Below are 20,083 nucleotides of genomic sequence, written 5' to 3' on the forward strand. Positions count from 1 at the left end.
GACCAGACAGTTTTCCAAACAGAGGACTCCTTCAAACAGAGGGCTTCAAATAAGAGCTACATATGCTACTTCTACCTTTGCAATAGAACTGCACTGCAGACATATGGCCACATTCACACCACATATTCAAAACACTATGATCCCACAGTCATGGTTTCCACCCCCCCAAAATCCTGAGGCTTCAGTTTGTTAACCTTGCAGTGCAAGACTCCTTATTCCCCTCCCAGAGCTACAATTCTCAGAATCAACATTCATAGAATCATAGAATCATAGAGTTGGAAGAGACCACAAGGGCCATCCAGTCCAACCCCCTGCCAAGCAGGAAACACCATCAAAGCATTCCTGACAGATGGCTGTCAAGCCTCTGCTTAAAGACCTCCAAAGAAGGAGACTCCACCACACTCCTTGGCAGCAAATTCCACTGCCGAACAGCTCTTACTGTCAGGAAGTTCTTCCTAATGTTTAGGTGGAATTTTCTTTCTTGTAGTTTGAATCCGTTGCTCCGTGTCCGCTTCTCTGGAGCAGCAGAAAACAACCTTTCTCCCTCCTCTATATGACATCCTTTTATATATTTGAACATGGTTATCATATCACCCCTTAACCTTCTCTTCTCCAGGCTAAACATACCCAGCTCCCTAAGCCGTTCCTCATAAGGCATCGTTTCCAGGCCTTTGACCATTTTGGTTGCCCTCTTCTGGACACGTTCCAGCTTGTCAGTATCCTTCTTGAACTGTGGTGCCCAGAACTGGACACAGTACTCCAGGTGAGGTCTGACCAGAGCAGAATACAGTGGTACTATTACTTCCCTTGATCTAGATGCTATACTCCTATTGATGCAGCCCAGAATTGCATTGGCTTTTTTAGCTGCTGCATCACACTGCTGACTCATGTCAAGTTTGTGGTCTACCAAGACTCCTAGATCCTTTTCACATGTACTGCTCTCAAGCCAGGTGTCTCCCATCCTGTATTTGTGCCTTTCATTTTTTTTGCCCAAGTGTAGTACTTTACATTTCTCCTTGTTAAAATTCATCTTGTTTGCTTTGGCCCAGTTGTCTAATCTGTTAAGGTCATTCTGAAGTGTGATCCTGTCCTCTGGGGTGTTAGCCACCCCTCCCAATTTGGTGTCATCTGCAAACTTGCTCAGGATGCCCTCAAGCCCATCCTCCAAGTCATTGATAAAGATGTTGAACAAGACTGGGCCCAAGACAGAACCCTGTGGCACCCCACTAGTCACTACTCTCCAGGATGAGGAGGAGCCATTGATGAGCACCCTTTGGGTTCGGTCAGTAAGCCAGTTACAAATCCACTGAATGGTAGCATTGTCTAGCCCACATTTTACCAGCTTCTTTACAAGAATATCATGGGGCACCTTGTCAAAGGCCTTGCTGAAATCAAGATAGGCTACATCCACAGCGTTCCCTTCATCTACCAGGCTTGTAATTCATTCAATCCCTCTTCAAAGAAAACTCTGGGAATTGGAGATCTGGAAAAGGTTTCAGCACTTCTAACAACCTACAGCTTCCAGAATTATCTGGGGAAAGCCCAAACTGTTTGAAGGTGCTTTAAATGTATAGTGTGAATGTAGCCATAATAAATGTGAGTGCTCCCCCCCCCCAGCTTAGGTACAAAGATGGAGCCAACGCAATGTTCAATGATGAGCATGAGCAAAGAAGCTGAAAACATTTCCCTGAAGTCGCTGAGAAGGTCTGGTGTACTTATATTCCGAAGCAGGTAATTCCACAGCCTTGCTATGTCACAACAGAATTTGGGGTGGCCAAAAATGGACAATACAGCACCTTCCCACCTTTCTAAGTACATAATTTGATTGGACTGGCATGTCCAATTGGACGGATGATGAGACACTAATGGCCACAGCACCTGAGGACAGCAGACTAGCTCAGGGCAGCTTTCCCCAATATTGGGTCCCTAACCATTGGTCATGCTGGGTAGGCATGATGGGAGTAGCATCTGGAGATCCAAGAATGGGGAAAGCTGGCTGGATGCCACCGCCTCCCACGGCATTTGTCATTTGAGGCAGCTGCCTCACTCTGCCTCAAAAACAAGTCAACCACCATGGATGTTGTATTTTTCCAACTTATGTACAAAATAAGAAAACGTTTTGCTTCAAATGAGAAGCAATAAAATATTTGTCCCTTTGAGCCCCCTGACTCAGATCAGCAGCAAGAAGCACTTGACGACAAGGACTCTGAGCGGAAGGAGTGGGGGCTGAGACTATGCTGCAGAGAACGTTAAGAATATGAGGAGAGTTTTGCTCGATCAGGTCAAGGACATCAAATCCAGCATCCTGTCCTCACAGTGGCCAAGTGGATATTCCCATGGGAAAGCTGCAAGCAGGACCCAGGCAGAAGAGCACTCTCGCCTCCTGTGGTTTCCAGCAACTTGTATTCAGGACCATCACAGCCTCTGCCCATGGAAGCAGAGCAGAGCCATCATGAACAGTAGCCATTGATAACTGTGATTAATCTAAAATGGAAATGTAAGCTTCTGATTGTTTTCTGCTGCTCCAGAGAAGCGGACACGGAGCAATGAATTCAAACTTCAAGAAAGAAGATTCCACCTAAACATTAGGAAGAACTTCCTGACAGTAAGAGCTGTTCGGCAGTGGAATTTGCTGCCAAGGAGTGTGGTGGAGTCTCCTTCTTTGGAGGTCTTTAAGCAGAGGCTTGACAGGCATATGTCAAGAATGCTTTGATGGTGTTTCCTGCTTGGCAGGGGGTTGGACTGGATAGCCCTTGTGGTCTCTTCCAACTCTATGATTCTATGATTCTATGATCATGGCTGCACTGGAGGAGGGGGAGAGGGTACCAGCCCAAGGGTCACTGTGGTTCAACATAGCACTAAATCATGATGTAGCACAGGGATGGGGAACATTTTATCGGTCCAGCAGGCCATATCGCTGTCTGTTCCTACTCCAGTGGGCCAACTTTGACAGGTGGGTGAGACAACCTACCTATTCATCATTATGATGTCAGTTGTCCCAACCACCTTGTCAAAGTCCCACAGACGGTTTTGGGGGCAAAAGCAGACATTCCAGGCTGGAGGGGTTGTAGCCTCCATACTCTGCTTGTGGGCTTCCTAGAGGCCCCTGGCTTGATCACTCATGATGGAAAGAGATTACTTGACTCCATGGGCCTTTGGTCTGATGCAGCAGGCATTTCCCATGATCTCAAACCAGGGAGAAGTAGTCATTTCTGACAATCACAATTGCACCCTGATTGATCCTTTACAAGGATTTGTGGACAGGAAGGGCAGAGGGTTACTACTATCCCGGATGCAATGTGAAGTAACCAGGGTCACTTCTGCTTCACACCTTCTGCTGTCCCTCAGGAAAGCCCTTGTTTAGACATATGTTTCCCACAATCCCCCTCCTCTAACCCTCTTCCAGCCTCCAAGACTGTAACTCTCTCCGGTCATTGCTGACACTGGTTTCTGACATCACAAATAAATTATGTCACAGCGCTTCAGCTTTCACATCATTCATGGCTCCCCAGGCCCTGACAGGGGCAGTAGCATCTCAGAGCCAGAGAAAGCAGCCACCTATTTCTCAGATATCTCGCCTGTCTGCTACAAACCCTGCTGTTGAAGCTCTTAGAAAACACCTGAGTGAATATGAAGGCCTTGGAGAAGAAGAAACAATATCCAAAGGTATCTCATCTTTTTAAGAAACCAGGAGTTGGCATCATTTACTCAAGGCTCAAAGTGAGGGGTGAAGTGGGGGCAAGAGAAATGCTGAAAATTGGCCTGTGGATTTTTTTTAAAAAAAAAACAACAACAGAAAGTGGTGGAATTTTCTGGTACATTACAAAAAATGTTATGAGAATCTATCCTTCCCTGCCAAGGAGCCTTTCATACTGATCCAAGTGTTACATATTTGTAAGCAGCTATAGATCCCAGAGGATAAAGCAGCAGTGAGTTCAAATGCTTCTAAAGCCATGGCTTTTATTAAGAATATCAAAAGAGCCTGGGCTGGATCAAACCATAGACCTATCTATCCCAGCCTCTTGTTCCCTACAGTGGCTATCCAGATGCCTATTTACTTATTCATTTACTTAAGCATTTGTATGCTACTCTTGAGCCACAGAGGCTCCAACAGTGGCTTACATGGTAATCAATAAAAACAAGACACCCCCAGCCTGCAGCATTATGTATATAAATTAAATTTTGATGATATGCAAAGTAACAGAGTAGCTTACAGCAAGGAAGCTAAATAACTCTTCTAGGTGAGTGATAGCCTTTTTTTGTAAAGACTATACATTGTCCAGACTATATTCAAAAAATCTTTATTTTCATAAACATATAACTGAGATGAATATATTTAAAATCTCATGCTTATTCAAACATGGGTACGTTCTCACTTGAATTGTAGTCTTCTTACTTAGACCTATAAACAAAACTGCATTGAAACTTGCACGTCACTCGGGCCTTACAGTTTCTTAGGAAAGGTTTTGCTTTCACCTCAGCAGTATTCTCTTCGTTCTTTACAGAGAGCTCCTGCACAGATTTAGGGTTCTCCCTCTGTCTGTTTCACTTCAGACAGATCACACTGACACAACACTGTCCTCAGCAGGATCCTGAGAAGCCTCTCTCAGCAGCCATTCCCCTCTCACACATAGAAAGAGAACAGAAAGCAGTTAAAAACAACAGTTACTAGAATAACAATCACATTAAACAGGACTGTTTCTCAAGAAGTTGTAGTTCTTCCTCTTTTCCTCCTCCTCCTCCTCCTCTTCTTCTACTACTACTACCTTGCCTTTTTCCTTGACAAGGACTCAAGGCAGCTTACAGAAAAAATAAGAGCAGTTACAAAATTGAGGGGAACTATCATTAAAAGAATTAATAGACAGACAGACAGATAAATGAGATCTATTAAAAACTAACAGACAATCACAATGAAGCAAATTAGATTATTGAAGTGGTTCCCACCCACCTCCCTGCTGCATAGACAACTTGAAAATTGCTGGAGGTCTTTGGTGGACCACTTAATGATTTATACAGGCCTGTTGCAGCAATTCTAATGTTCTGTGCTAGATGCCGTATGACTAACGTCATATGTATGTACATGGCTTTAAACACCAGTGCTGGGAGCACGCTGGAGGCTCAGAAGGTGATAATATTTACACAGCCTTTATGCAGTTCAGATTGCATGGAGAGAGGCAGCGGGATATGAACACTAGCCCTACCCCTGCTGTTTATGTCCCCCCCCCCCATCGGACCCATTTCCATGCCTTCCAGCCACAGGAAGTGTCTGCCTCAGTGGTGGGGAACCTTCAGCCCACAAGCCTAATTATTTAATTATTTGTTAATTAGACCACGCATTTGCCAGGCTTTCCCCCTTCAGGCCTTCCATGTTGGAGAGGGGCTAACTCACATGACACACATCCCACCAACGATCTCATACCCTCCAACATTTCTCAGATGAAAATAGGGACGTTCCATTCCATAATGATAACGTTACTATTTATACCCCACACATTTTACTGGGTCGTCCCATCCACTATGGGCAGCTTCCAGCATATATAAAAACATAATAAAACATTAAACTTTTTTTAAAAAAACCCTTCCCTATAAAGGATTGCTTTCAAACAACTTGAGGGTTCGATAACTCCATACCCTCCAACATTTCTCCAATGAAAATAGGGACGTCCGAAGGAAAAGTGGGACATTTTGGAATCAAATCAGAAACCAGGACAGCTTCTCTAAATCAGGGATGTCCTTAGAATATAGGGGCACTTGGAGGATCTGTGATCTGAATCACATGGTGGAGACTCATGCGTAGTTCTAAGGCACTCAGCAGGCCCATGTACTGTACAGTGGTGCCTCGCTAGACGAATTTAATTCGTTCCACGGGTCTTTTCTTATAATGAAAACTTTGTCTAGCGAATCCCATAGGAATGCATTTAATTTTTTTTAAATTATTTTTGCCCATAGGAACGCATTAATTGAATTTCAATGCATTCCTATGGGAAACCGCGATTCGCTAGACGAATTTTTCGTAAAACGAATTCGTCTAGCGAGGCAACCTCCTCTAGAAAAAACATTTCGTTAAGCGGAAATTTTGTTAAGCAGGGCATTCATTAAGTGAGGCACCACTGTATATGATCTTGCCCTTTGGCCATCTTTGTTTTCTCATTTGCAGTCTCTCCATCCCTAAATAATAATGGCTCTAGACATGATTTAACAGTTATATAAATAGGCTGCTCCTTCTGAGCGACTCATGCATTCTATGTAATATTTGCTTCTTGCTCTTTATAACAAAGTTATAAAAACACTGCAATTCAAAGGGTAGGCTCTGTTAGTGGCTAGTAGGACGTGGCTGACTCAGGAGTCCAAGTCATGCAGGCTCCTCCGCAAGTTGAGCTGGTTCCCCACTTCAAACCCCTCTGTTTTGGAATATGTCTCAGCCATATCAAAAGCAACACGATGGCCAGAAACAATTACAATATGAAAAGTTTTATGGAATAATGCAACACATGAAGATTAACATACTAAAATCTCTGAAAGTCCTGAATGAACCAGAGACTTGCTTTTTGATATTGCTGGTTCCCCACTTCAGGCATTTCACAAGGACGGCAGTGAGTGCACAGCAGATGGCGTGGGGCCAAGTTTTGTGGTACCCCTACCCCTCCCCCCCAAAATCCCACAATAGTAGGGTCCAAGCATCAGTAAAAAGAGACCTGTTACACACTGTCTAGCTTATTCACCCACCACAGTAGTCAATGCCACATTATAGCATTATTTTTAAAACTGCCACCCAGCCCAATTTTTGACCAATTGGACTTTATCCTAAGGGTATATAGTTCAATGACCACTTGCATTTACCGTATTTTTCCATGTATAAGACTAGGTTCCCCCCCTTAAAAATAATGTCAAAAATTAGGGGGCATCTTATATATGCACGGATACATCTTCCCCCATTTTCTTAAATCGGAGTCCCCAAAAATAGGGGGCGTCTTATAGATGGAAAAATACGGTATTTCCTCTTGATGAAGCAGACAAAGTGCCACAAACGAAGTGCATTGAGGACAAGGCGTCTTTTGTTGTCCCCATAACTTTGCTCTGTCTTTCTCAGATCAATGATGTGGAGAGTGGAGCATCTCAGACAAGCAATTTGATACACGTAAGGAGCCACCTAAGGAGGGTAAGATGCCATTCTGTTTGCCTGTTGCAAGGTTTAAAGCCTAAAGCTGGGCTAGCATCATTTGGGGAGATACAACTTCCTTGTCAAAAGTCCCATCATGTTTACCGGTTTAAAGACTGGTACAATATTTTTTTTTTGTCAGGGATGGAATGCTAACCCAAGAAGAAAGTAGCACACACACACACACACACACACACCCAACACAGAGATGATCTGAGGCAACCAACATATTATATTAACATGTAGCTCCCCAGTGCACCCAGCCTGAAAGAACTAGGCCAAAAGCAAACATAAAATTAAACTTAAAAACCTTAGGCATTTTGGAGCCTGCTGTAATAATTGCATGTGTGTATAATATCGTATTGAAACAAAATTTTAAAAATGAATTTCATTTTAAAAAATATTTCTGTCTTTTTCCTGTTGACCTCACACAAGTAAACAGTTAACTACAATAGTCTCAAGATAATACTAATAATGAAGCAGGCTGGGCTCATTCTTTGGCAGCCTCTTCAGATGTTGTGTGATCTCTTTATTTTCTGTACCTGCACAGATAATGAAGAAACTGGTTCTCCTCAAAATGCTCAAGAGTCCAAACCGCAGAATCGAGTGGCTTTGTGAATTAGCGCACAAGTACAGGAAGATGTTAGCTGTGGATTCAGGTGCTGCGGATTCAGGCCCTTCCTGCTCTGGGTAAGTGACCATAGGTAGGGATCTGTGTGCATACATATGATTATTTTGCTAGAATACAACAAACAGGGCCCTCTGAAAGTGTGTGTGACTATATGATCATTGTTGTTGTTTAGTCGTTTAGTCGTGTCCGACTCTTCGTGACCCCATGGACCATAGCACGCCAGGCACTCCTGTCTTGCACTGCCTCCCGCAGTTTGGTCAAACTCATGTTCGTAGCTTCGAGAACACTGTCCAACCATCTTGTCCTCTGTCGTCCCCTTCTCCTAGTGCCCTCAATCTTTCCCAACATCAGGGTCTTTTCCAAGGATTCTTCTCTTCTCATGAGGTGGCCAAAGTATTGGAGCCTCAGCTTCACGATCCGTCCTTCCAGGGAGCACTCAGGGCTGATTTCCTTAAGAATGGATAGGTTTGATCTTCTTGCAGTCCATGGGACTCTCAAGAGTCTCCTCCAGCACCATAATTCAAAAGCATCAATTCTTCGGCGATCAGCCTTCTTTATGGTCCAACTCTCACTTCCATACATCACTACTGGGAAAACCATAGCTTTAACTATACGGACCTTTGTCGGCAAGGTGATGTCTCTGCTTTTTAAGATGCTGTCTAGGTTTGTCATTGCTTTTCTCCCAAGAAGCAGGCGTCTTTTAATTTCGTGACTGCTGTCACCATCTGCAGTGATCAAGGAGCCCAAGAAAGTAAAATCTCTCACTGCCTCCATTTCTTCCCCTTCTATTTGCCAGGAGGTGATGGGACCAGTGGCCATGATCTTGGTTTTTTTGATGTTGAGCTTCAGACCATATTTTGCGCTCTCCTCTTTCACCCTCATTAAAAGGTTCTTTAATTCCTCCTCGCTTTCTGCCATCAAGGTTGTGTCATCTGCATATCTGCATATATGATCATAGAATCCTAGAACTGGAAGGGGTCTGTTATGGCTTGGTCTCTCCCACAAACGCGAGATGACTCTGGCTGTTAATTATTTCAGATTTATTGCTAAAACAACAAACTCGGATGGAGCTCCTCTACTCATGGTCCTCCCCAGAAGATGGAGTTGCCCGGACTCAGCTCCTCCCCCTCCCCCAGCACAGAAGCCCCCACCTTCTCTTTCGGTATCTCGGCCACTTTTGAGATCCTATGACAGGCATCGGCAAGGTTATCTGGCCATGGGCCGGATCATTCCCACTGATGTTGTCTGTGGGCCGGACGGGCGCAGCACGACGCCGGAAATGGCGTCTCTGCATGTCCACAGTGCTGGAAATTGCTTCTGCGGCTGCACAGATGCCGGAAATCGCACCTGCGCAGAAGCGATTTTCAGCGTCTGGGCATGCACAGACATGATTTCTGGCATCTGCGCAGGTGCCATTTCCGGCGCTGCTCGGCAAGTCCCCGCGCTGCGCTGTGCCAGTTTAGCACAGCACATGGGGGACTCGCCGAGCTGGCGGCTCGGTTCACGGGCAGCCCATGGGCCGGATAAACAGCCTCTGTGGGCCGTATCCAGCCCATGGGCCGGAGGTTGCCGACCTCTGTCCTACGAGATTTGGGAGAGAATGCTTCCTGCATTCCAACATCTGACTCACTATTGGAGCAGCCTGTCACTCTGGCCCTGTCTTTCGTCTCCCCTTTGTTCACAGCTCAGATTACAGCTGCTCTCACCCTCCTCTCTGCCTTCTGCTTTAAAGTGTTCTCTCTCTCTATGCCTGCTTCTTCTTCTCCTGTCAGCATCTGAGCTTCACTGACAGGGTCCCAAGGGTCATCCAGTCCAACCCTCTGCAATGCAAGAATCTCATCTAAAGCATCCATGACAGGTGGCCATTGAACCTCTGCTTAAAAACCTTCAAGAAAGGAGAATCCACCACCTCCCAAAGGAGTTCATTCCACTGCCAAACAGCTCTTACAGTCAGAAAGTTTTTCCTGATGTTGAGCTGGAATCTCTTTTCTTCTAACTTGAATCCATTGGCTCTGGAGCAGGAGAAAACAAGGTTGCTCCATCTTCCATGTGGCAGGCATTTTTATATTGGAAGGTGGCTATGATATCTCCTCTCAGTCTCCTCTTTTCCAGCTCCTTCAACCATTTCTCATAAGGCTTGGTTTCCAGACCTTTGATCATCTTGGTTGCCCTTCTCTGCACACGTTCCAGCTTCTCCATATCCTTCTTAAACTATGGCACCCAGAACTGGGCACAATACTCCAGGTGTGGTGTCTGATCAAGGCAGAATAAAGTGGTACTATTACTTCCCTTGATCTGGACACTATACTTCTGTTGATGCAGCCTAGAATAACATTAGCTCTTTTTTTGCTGCTGTTGACTCACGTTAGGCTTGTGATCTACTAAGACCCCTAGATCATTTTCACATGTACTACAAACAAGCCAGGTGTCCCCCATCTTATATTTGTGCAGCTAGTTATTCCTGCCTGAGTGCAAAACCTGACATTTGTCTCTATTGAAATTATTGTTGTTAGTTTTGGCCCCGTTCTCCAATCTGTCAAGGTAATCTTGAATCATGATTTTGTCTTCTGCGGCATTAGCTACCCCTCTCAGTTTGGTGTCATCTGTCAATTCGATGATCATCCCCTTGATTTACCTGATATTGGGATATGGAATAATTCAATGTTGGGGAAAATTGGGTTCCAAATTCCTCTCAAGGTCACAGATTAACGGCACCATATTTTTTCGCTCCATAGGACGCACCTAGTTTTTAGAGTAGGAAAACAATAAAAAAAATATTTTGCTTTCTTGAATTGTCCTAGGCATAGCAGCCAACTCCTAGAGGCCTAGGTGCCTTTGCCCCCCATTAAATATTTGAGGAAGCTTCTTTTGAAAAGGGGGAAAGCTCCATTTTTTTAAGGATCAGCTCAAAGTTGTACAGCTTTTTTTGCAAATGGGAAAAGCCCCGTTTGGGGGGGGGAGGGGTCAGCTCACAGTTGTGCAGCTTTTTTTGCAAAGGGGGAAAGCTCCATTTTTTAGGACCAGCTCAAAGTTGCTGAGTTTCCTTGCAAAGGGAAAAAATCCTGTTTTATGGGGTTCAAATCACAGTTCTGCAGCTTCTCTAGCTTCTCTGCATTTCTACATTTTCCAGACAGATAATCTAATCAGCCAGTCACATGTCTCCCTCTGCAGACAACAATTGAGGCCTAAAGCAAGGGGCTGGGAGGGGCCGGGAAGGGAACTTGCTGTCTTATCTCCCTCCCAGATCTCTTGCAATCAGCTGCTGAGCGGCTTCCTTTCTCTTTCCCTCTTGTTAGCCTTTAGCTCTTTCTTTTTCTTAAAATTCGGCTCCAGGGACCATGCATTCGCTCCATAAGACGCACAGACATTCCCTCTTACTTTTTAGGAGGAAAAAAGTGTGTCTTATGGAACGAAAAATACCGTATTTGTTTTGATGTTTTTGGGTGGGTGGATCAACTGCTGCTTTCTGCAGCTCCCCTCTTCCTTGCCCACTACTTCCTAAGTGCTTTTATTTATTTATTATTTCCAGCGTGCCCTGAAAGGAAAAACTATTCTTTTCTTTTCATCCCTCAGGTTTGTACAAAACTAGAAAACTGCACAAGCAAATTTACCATTACCTATCTGTATACATTTCCACACTTCTTGGACGGGGATTTTTTAAAAAACAAAACAAAACCCAAAACCAAACAGAACAAGGTGCACATGCCAGTATTTCACTGGCATGACAAAATCAACAAACTATAAGGCAGGGAGAAACACAAAAGGGAATGTCTCCTGGTATGAATGGGAAAGGCCAAAATTGCTCCCCGTGCACAAATTTAAAATAGTTTAAATATTAAACTATTTGTTTAATTCTAAAGGGAGGGGGAGTGGATTAGGAGCGTCCTACAGCCAATCGGAAGCCGCACCAGAAGTTCGGCTTCTGAGACAAAGTTCTCAAACCAGAACACCTACTTCTGGGTTTGCAGCGTTTGAGTTCCAAGTTGTTTGTGAACTAAGCTGTTCAAAAACCAAGGTATGGCTGTATATGGAAGAAAAAACTAAAACAATGAAAATCCATAACAATGCTTCCATCCCGCTCATGTGACAGGGTGTGGATCCCCTCTGAGGAACCTCCAGCACCTAATGTCAGTGTGATTGATGAGCTAGCCATGGAAGTTGAGGAAGTTGCTCTAGACAAGGTAGCTGAGCCTAAATCGTCATCTCCAGAAGCGGCTTCTTCAGACCTGTATGAGGCGCTCTCCTTGAAAGGCCTGCCCCAGCGGATTCACATGCCTGCGCGCAGAGTGCTCTGTAGACCATCGAATTTGAGATGGGTCAAGCCGTGCTGCACACGATCATGTAGTGAGACTCTGGAGCATGTCGTCACCATCCCTTATTCAGAGTCTCAGAAGCGGCATCCAGTAAGCAATCAAAACTGCAATTGTTTTTGCCAGGGAGGTGGGAAGAGATAAAATTTGTGGGGTTTTGCCTCTGGGTCAATTGAGTGTATGCAATCGGGTCTCTCCTAAATACCAGATCTAAACCCAGATGCAGTCCTGCTTTGCCCTGAACAGATCTGCTGCATGGATCCAGAAACTGTAGGCAGTAGTTTAGGCAAGTGGGTATAATTCAGCACAGAATTTAGGCTAATTAACAGCAGTTAGCCACTGCTGTAGTGTTAGAAGCTTCCATTCCATTCATAGTTTCCTGGGAACTCCATTGAGCCCAGTGGGACTTACTTCTGACTCCCTAGGCTTATCCTATGTGAGCTTTAACAAAGTATCCTCAGTCAGCTAAAATGCAACTTTTAGCCTCTAATTAAGTATCAAAACAATCTTGCAAAGAAGCATTACAGTTTAAACTGCTGGCCTGAAGTAGAAATATGATCAAAGAAAAGGAGATATGTATCTAGCCTTTGCTTCATAATTCTCCTCATCCTCTGACTTTCACTGTGCTAAACTGTCACAAACTTGCAAGGTTCAGCATCTCCTCATTCAGTGGCCAGAGCAAGGTGAATCTGCCCATTAACCAACTGCTCTGGCAGATGATGCCAGAGCAGAAGTGACCAGGGGGGGGGAATACCAGCTCACAATCCCCTCTCCTCCACTACTCTTGATAAATCAAGTTCATGAAAGTTTAGGTCACAAGCCCAGGCAGGAAATCCACTAGCTATCTCCCTGAGCTGTGAGTTTGTGGTCATTTCCAGTAAACAGATTTCTGAAATGACATTGGCAATAGGAAGCAAGATTTTTCTTGCAGACACCATCTAAGGGAGCCCCCAACTGCACTTTAGACTTTCCACAATTTATTTATTCCTGCAATTTATTTAGCATGGGATAAATGGAAAGGCTTGGGTGGATTGCCTTGCTGTAAGGTAGTAACTTGATAATTAGGGCATTTTATAGGCCAAGCAGGGCGGAATGAGCATCTGGCAAGGCCTAGGAAGCGGGTTTAGTCTATTTTGATTTCCAAAGTGGAACGGAAGATCCCAAGAGGCCAAAACCTCTTAAGCAGCAGTAGTAATAAATAGTAATAATAACAATAACACAGAAGTAATAGTAGTATTTTGGAATACTAAGTTGGGAGTTCTTACATTTGAAAATCCTTGATGCATCTTGTCTTTTAAGAGCCGGGACTGACTGGAATGATGCACATTTCAGAGGTTCTGAAGATAGTGAGAGGAGCCTTGAAGACATAGATCTATTGCGTGTTGATTCATATTCCTGCAATAAAGGGGATATTGAGCATCCTTCAAACACAAAACTTGTCTCTGGCTTGAAATAAACGTGTGTGTGATTGTATGTGCCAATGTGCCAGAAGCAGGGAGAAGCAATGAGGAAAGGAAGCAGATGCATTTCATTTGCAAACATGAAAACTGCAGATTGACAACTTTCCCTGTCTCATGGAGAAATATGGAGAAATACAGCTTCTACGGATCTGGTTGGAACAACAGTTGCCCATGGTTGCTCCTGGGGAGACTTCCATACACAGAAGAAATTAGTGTGAACAGACTCAAAACTCCAGGGGGCTTGATAGTGTTCCAGGAAGGACTGTCATTGCATTGCAAGTAGAGGAGACCTATCATTACATATTTGTAAAGAGAAGGCCTCTGATTATCTCCAGACATGACTAAAGAAGAAAGCGGCGGGGAGAGGGGGATTTGAAAGGGGAAATAGCAGCCAATATAATACATTTTGAAATCACCCTCACTGTAGTTATGATGTCACTAGAATGAATAACTGTACAGCCATGCCTTAGATCCACAAAGGAACCACAGTTCTTTGCTATATTGATAAAAGCCCTGCCTTTGTTCACACTTTGAATGGCTTCCACAAGAGGTCTGTGGTGTTGGAACTATATAGAACATCCATATAATCAGAGGATGACTCAAAAGGAAGCACAACTTAGACAGAGTCTGGGCAGGCATCAGCGCCCAGCTTCTTTTGGGCAGCTAGTAACACCCAAGCACCTCAGCAGGTCCCATCACTGACAATGCTTTGAGAGCAGCAGATGGCTGGGCTAAGCCACCATTTAAATTTCCCCCACAATGCTCCAGAGCAATGTACTATTTCAGGGGCATTGTGGGAAAATTAAAATGGTGGCTAGACCCAGAAATCTGATGTATTCTGATGTAGCTGTCCAATACTGCCCACTAAGGCCCACCCAAGGGTGAAGCAGCCTACTGCACACATTACTCACACTGGCATGAAGCCATGTGAAATACTTAAGAGAGATTCAGGTAACAGGAGTTTTGTTTGGATCAGCAATGGGATCTCAGTCTCAAACTGGTGGAAAAGTATGATTTGTCTCGGTATCTGAAGACTAGTATTAGTATGACGTTCTCTATGCCACCCATGTACCCCACCAACACATCAGTGTTAAGAGGAGGTATGTAAGGAGAAAGATCTAAGACTTCTGCTCTAAATCACATTCGTCTTGCAAGAGACTGGAGCAGTGTTTCCCAAACTTGGGTCTCCAGCTGTTTTGTGGACTACAATTCCCATCATCCCTGACCACGGGCTCTGATAGCTAGGGATGGTGGGAATTGTAGTCCCAAAACAGCTGGAGACCCAAGTTTGGGAAACACTGAACTAGAGGCTACCAGTAGTTCACCTTAGTCAACACTTCTTATTCACAGCCATAGCAAAGGACCTCACTTGTAGCAAAGTGAATTAATTTAGTCCCTAGAAATCAGGAACGCAACAGAAATTTTCAGTTTTCTCAGAAAACTTTGTGGCTGTAGTTACTGTATTTGACATCAAAGAAATCTTTGAAATCCCCTCTGTTCTTTTCATCTGATTCCCTAGGAAAGCAAGTTCTATCTGCAAATGTATCAAGAACATAAATAAAATTCTGCTGGATCAATGTCTTATCCGCAACCAGCATCCCATTCTTACAGTGGCCAACCAGATGCCTAAGAAAAGCATTTATTCATTTTTAAATGTACCGTACATGTCGCTCTTTGCCTAGCAGCTCCGAGCAACTCGGGATGTCACCTCAGTCTAACTCTGAGTCAGATTTCGCAGTCTCTTTCACAACCTTCTTTCCAGACCCCACACAATACATATCACCACCTCCTCATTTATCATGCATTCCATGTACTCTGTTGGGTCTCACTCTTTTAAATAGAAAGGATGGAACTGAGTAATGAAGGTGAAAAGGAGAGGACAAAGACAATAAGAGGGGAGGGGACAGTGTGTCATCCCTGGATATTGTAATCAGGAGCTGCGAAGCCTCCTCAAAGAGTTATATAGCTGGAGCATCAGTTAAAACACTGTACTGCACATTCAATAGAGATAAATATACAACAGCAAACGCAAATGACAAAGGGTCCAAATGATGAAGGCTTCAACTAGCCTGCCAATGGCAAGACAAACACAGCAAAATCCTAGTAACTGTGAGCACTTGTATGGTGTGGAGTAAGGGTCGGCTATGTTTTCATGCTCAGAGGAACATTTGGAAATCAAAGGGCACCACAAAATACACATTTCACAGAAGAAAAACTGGCAATGCTCAGACATCTACCCCCCCCCCCAAAAAAGAGGGAGAAAACCTACAATTCCATCCATCGGGGAGTGGGGTGAGACTGGTAATCCCTTCTCAACCAAGCAGCTCTCCACAAAATCAGAAAAAGCCTCAATGCTTGTTTCTTAAAAATAGAAAATAGGAGCGTCAGGGACCTTGGAGGGTGCCAAGGTGCATCTGAGGGTGCTGTGGTGCCCAGCAGTTCCATGGCTGGGGACTCCAGATGTGGAGAAACCCCTGGAGTTTCTTTATATTCATTCCATGGTAATGTGGGCTGATAGGAAATGCTTAATTAAGAGGATGGTTGGGGGCTGTAAGAGGATACCAGTGATGCTGTTGCTACAACTCAGCTTTAGGTCCCTCCAGCCCGGTATTGTCTACTTTGGCTGGCAGCTGTTTCCCAAGGTCTCAGACGCAGATCTTTCCCATTACCTGATACCTGATGTTTTTAACCTGGGAGCAGCAATTATAGAACTAATTCTGAGATGACTAGATAATAGGGGTAGGAAAACTGTCACTCCCCTGATGATGCTTGACTAAAACTCCCATCATCCCTCACCATTGGCCATGCTGGCTAGAGCTGATGGAAGTTGCAGTCTTGGGGGGGGGCACAGGTTCCCCAACCCTGCTGTATACCTTGTAACCCTGTTCACCACCCACCCCCGCAAATCAATAGAGAAAAAAGTAACTGGATTTCTTGGTGGACTACAATAAAAAAGCCAGCAGATGGCAATAATCCTTTGCAACATACAATTGTAGTATGCCAAGTAAAAATATTGCCACCTTTTATTTAGCTTCTTTGCTTACTAATGTTTATTAGTAAGCAATCCAATCCAATCTAAAACAGTTCTATAAAATGCAGTGTGCATCTGTTATTATCTGTAATTGCATATGTGCACGGTTTAAAAAAAAGCAAAACTGTGTACATTACAAACAGGTAGAAAACCAGATCATTCAGGTTAAAAACACCAGCAGAAACAAATAAAACAGGTCAGCCTTGTTGTCAGAACTAGATCACTCCTTTCTAAGTCCCTAACAAATACTCTTCCAGAAGTTGGCAGGACAGAGAGAAAAAGCCTCTCCCGAAGATCTTGAAATTTGTGCAGGCAGGCTTGTACGGAAGAAGGTGGTCCTTCAGACAGCCATGTCCTAAGTTGTTTATTGTCAGTTGATGATGTAGTGTGGCATAGTGGTTAGAGTGTTGGATTGGGAACTGGGACATCAGAGTTAAAATCCTGCTTGGGTATGAAGCCCACTAGGCGATCTTGGGCCATTCATAATCTCTTAGCCTAAGCAACCTCACAGGGTTTTTGTAAGGCTAAAATTTAGAGAGGGAAAAGCATCAATGCCACTTGGAACTTATTGGAAGAATGGTGGGGTATAAATGCAATAAATAAAATAATAATAAAGTTGGCGCTCAGCTCAAGGAGCTGCTCAATGAGCTTTGATGGTTGGAATGTGTTTTCTTCAATTAGCACTGGTGGCTGGTGACTACTGGGCATACAAGCCAGGTCTCAATCAGGGGCTGAAAAAGCACTTGGTAGTTGCCAAAGAGCCTCAAGTTTGAGTTTTGCAGTCACCATTTGAGACGGAGCTGTGGGATTCTGTAACTCCATTTGTCCTGAGGAACTGATACTCCTTTACACATCTGAGTGCTTACTACCGTGTTTCCCCTTTTTTAAGACACCGTCTTATAACTTTTTTTCCTCAAAAAAACACACGGTGTCTTATTTTCAGGGGATGTCTTAAGGCTTGGTGTTCTAGTAGTGCAATCACACATGACACTTTCTGGCACATCCAGTTTGTGATCCACTATAAATATGACTCCATCATCACCATCATCAGTTATGCATGGACAGAAGTATGTATGGCATCAGGTGCATAATTTAGCTTTTTTCTAAAACGTGTGTCTAGTTCTTATAGAGAATATCCAAAAATACCCATCCAGACCATAAGAAGCTGCCTTAGACCTAGTCAGACGATTGTCAATCTAGCTCAGTGTTGTTTACACTGATTGGCAGTGGCTCTTCTGCAGGATTTCAGGTGGGAAGTCTCTCCCAGTCCTACCTGGAGATTCTGGGGATTGTACCTGGGACCTTCTGCATGCAAAGCAGATGCTTTGCAACTGAGCCACAGCCTGGAGATGTGATGCACACAGAGAACTCGAATAAGCATAGGATGCTCCACTAATTTCAGTAGAGAGAAAAGATCAATGCGCTCAAGAGAACATGCTAACCCATGGGAGAGCCTGCACCCACAATAAATTTCTGCATTGGAGCACTTATCTCCAGAAGGCTACACTTCTTAGGGCAGTAAGGTTGGGTGGCTCTTCCTAGCCTCCTGGTCCACCTTTGTGCCCTTCATCTTTGTTCTCCTATTACCACCCATGCATGCATTTCATCCAGCCATTCCACCACCCTCTGCCAAAAGAACTGTAAATTCTCCTAATACTCAAATATTTGGTTAAGAAGAAAATATGCCAATTGAGCAAGTTATGTTAATTAAAGGTATTTGCATACACATGATTGCATACATATTACTGCTTTGCATAATTAATATTAAGCATAGCATTCTAGGACTGGAAAAGGCAAGAAATCCACCCATTTTCTACCATTAACAGAGGATCTTCCACACTTGATTTTTCTCTTCCCCACTTCGCTTGGAGAGGCGAGAGCCCGAGCGGGAGGCGCGCGCTCTGCAAAGCTCCGCACTCACCCCATCCGCCCGACGGGAAAGCGAAGTGGGGAAGAGAAAAAGAGAAAAAACCGAAGCGGCTCTTTTTCTCTTCCCCACTTTGCTTGGAGAGGCGAGCGCCCGAGCGGGAGACGCACGCTCTGCAAAGCTCTGCACTCGCTTCATCTGCCCGACGGGGGGGGGGAGTGGGGAAGAGAAAAAGAGCCGCTTCGGTTTTTTCTCTTCCCCACTTCGCTTTCCCGTCGGGCGGATGGGGTGAGTGCGGAGCTTTGCAGCGCCTGGCGCTGCTGAGCACTCCGTCCGCGCCGGTGGACGCTCCCGTCTGCGCTGCTGGGCGCTCCACCCGGGCGCTGCTGAGCGCTCTGCGCTGCAGCAGCCGGTTCTGGGCGGCGGGGTGGCAGGCTGAAATCACTTCAAACGGCGTTTTTAAACGCCATTTTCCCTCCTCACGGCTGACTTAGCTAGGCGCGCGCTACAGCTGAGCCAGGAACAGCTCATTTCCGCGCTACAGCTAATACGTATCTCCGCGCTCTGCTTCCTTGCTTTGCCAGCCGCTGCTGAGCGTTCCACGCTGCAGCAGCTGGTTCCAGGCCCCGAGCTGGCAGGCAGGGGGGTATGTCTTATTTTCGGGGTATGTCTTATATTTCTCAAATGCTTAAAATTGCTGCCCTGGCTTACTTTATGAGTACGTATTAAAAAAGGGGAAACACGGTAGACAACCAAGCTCAAAGTGTAAGCTATTCATCAATAAATGAATGGGACAAAAATGTCCCAAGTCTCCAACAACACTTTCAAAACTGTCCGGCATTTTAGGGTATTTACACATGAGAAGCTACAGTGCTTGCTGTATAGCTGCCTTGTCCAATGTGATTGCTTGGACCAGAATGTACAATTGATTTCTCTCCTACATCAGCATCACTCACTTGGGACAGAAATAGCACCGAAGAAGCTCAAGTGTGATTTTAAGCACCTTATGCAAAACACCCTCAGAATAGGGCTGCCAGCTGGCAAGGAAAAATGGAACAAACATCACAATAGCCTAGCATGCTCTTGTGTCTTTAAGCAGCTTGATCTGCAAAAATCGGCCAGTGAAACTTTTCACTTTGTAGAGTTTAAGCATGATCTACAGATCAAGCTAATATTTAAGGCATAGGAGCATAGGAGCATTCTTATACTTCAGAGCCGAGAGCAATCATTGGGCAGGAAGGGACCTCCTTTAACCATGGATATATGAAAAGCATGCAGTCACAAAGACTTTGAAAGTTAAGAGTTAAATCCTAGAAAATGCATATAAAACTGGTAAGCTTGAGGTTTTGCGACAACCAGACCCTAAGTTCTTTATTATCTTCATAGCCTCGCTGGGGAAGGAACTTTTCAATATCCTTAAGCAGGGCTTGCCATTGTGTCAGTTTCACAGACAAGTTTCTAAAAGTAGGCAAACCCAGCCCAACATTCCCCAACTTGGTGCCCTCCAGATGCTGATGGGGGTGGTAGTCCAAAACATCTGCAGAGTGCCAGGTTAGGGAAGAAAGTTGACTTGGTTTTATTTTTTAGCAGCAGTCATCCCATCACAAGCCATCCACTATTGCTTC

At 44.6% G+C, this 20,083-nt stretch overlaps 1 protein-coding gene across 1 annotated transcript; it reads left to right on the forward strand.

Annotated features, from left to right (window-relative positions):
- The first annotated feature begins 5,056 nt into the window (after positions 1–5,056).
- Positions 5,057–13,411, forward strand: TP53TG5 (TP53 target 5). The gene is made up of 5 exons (XM_035122145.2): positions 5,057–5,125; positions 7,091–7,159; positions 7,710–7,849; positions 11,881–12,193; positions 13,400–13,411. The coding sequence occupies exons 1-5, from the start codon at positions 5,057–5,059 to the stop codon at positions 13,409–13,411; spliced, it is 603 nt and encodes a 200-aa protein (XP_034978036.2).
- Positions 13,412–20,083: the final 6,672 nt, after the last annotated feature.

Source organism: Zootoca vivipara, chromosome 7 (genome assembly GCF_965207765.1).
Source record: "Zootoca vivipara chromosome 7, rZooViv2.hap1.1, whole genome shotgun sequence".
In the NCBI taxonomy this organism is placed as follows: domain Eukaryota; kingdom Metazoa; phylum Chordata; class Lepidosauria; order Squamata; family Lacertidae; genus Zootoca; species Zootoca vivipara.

Bases quoted from the DNA above. Each gene is read 5' to 3' on its own strand.
- TP53TG5 (XM_035122145.2), top strand. From the start codon at position 5,057: ATGACTAACGTCATATGTATGTACATGGCTTTAAACACCAGTGCTGGG. The intron at 7,160-7,709 runs GTAAGATGCCAT...GTACCTGCACAG, and splicing joins TAAGGAGCCACCTAAGGAGG to ATAATGAAGAAACTGGTTCT. The intron at 7,850-11,880 runs GTAAGTGACCAT...CTCATGTGACAG, and splicing joins TCAGGCCCTTCCTGCTCTGG to GGTGTGGATCCCCTCTGAGG.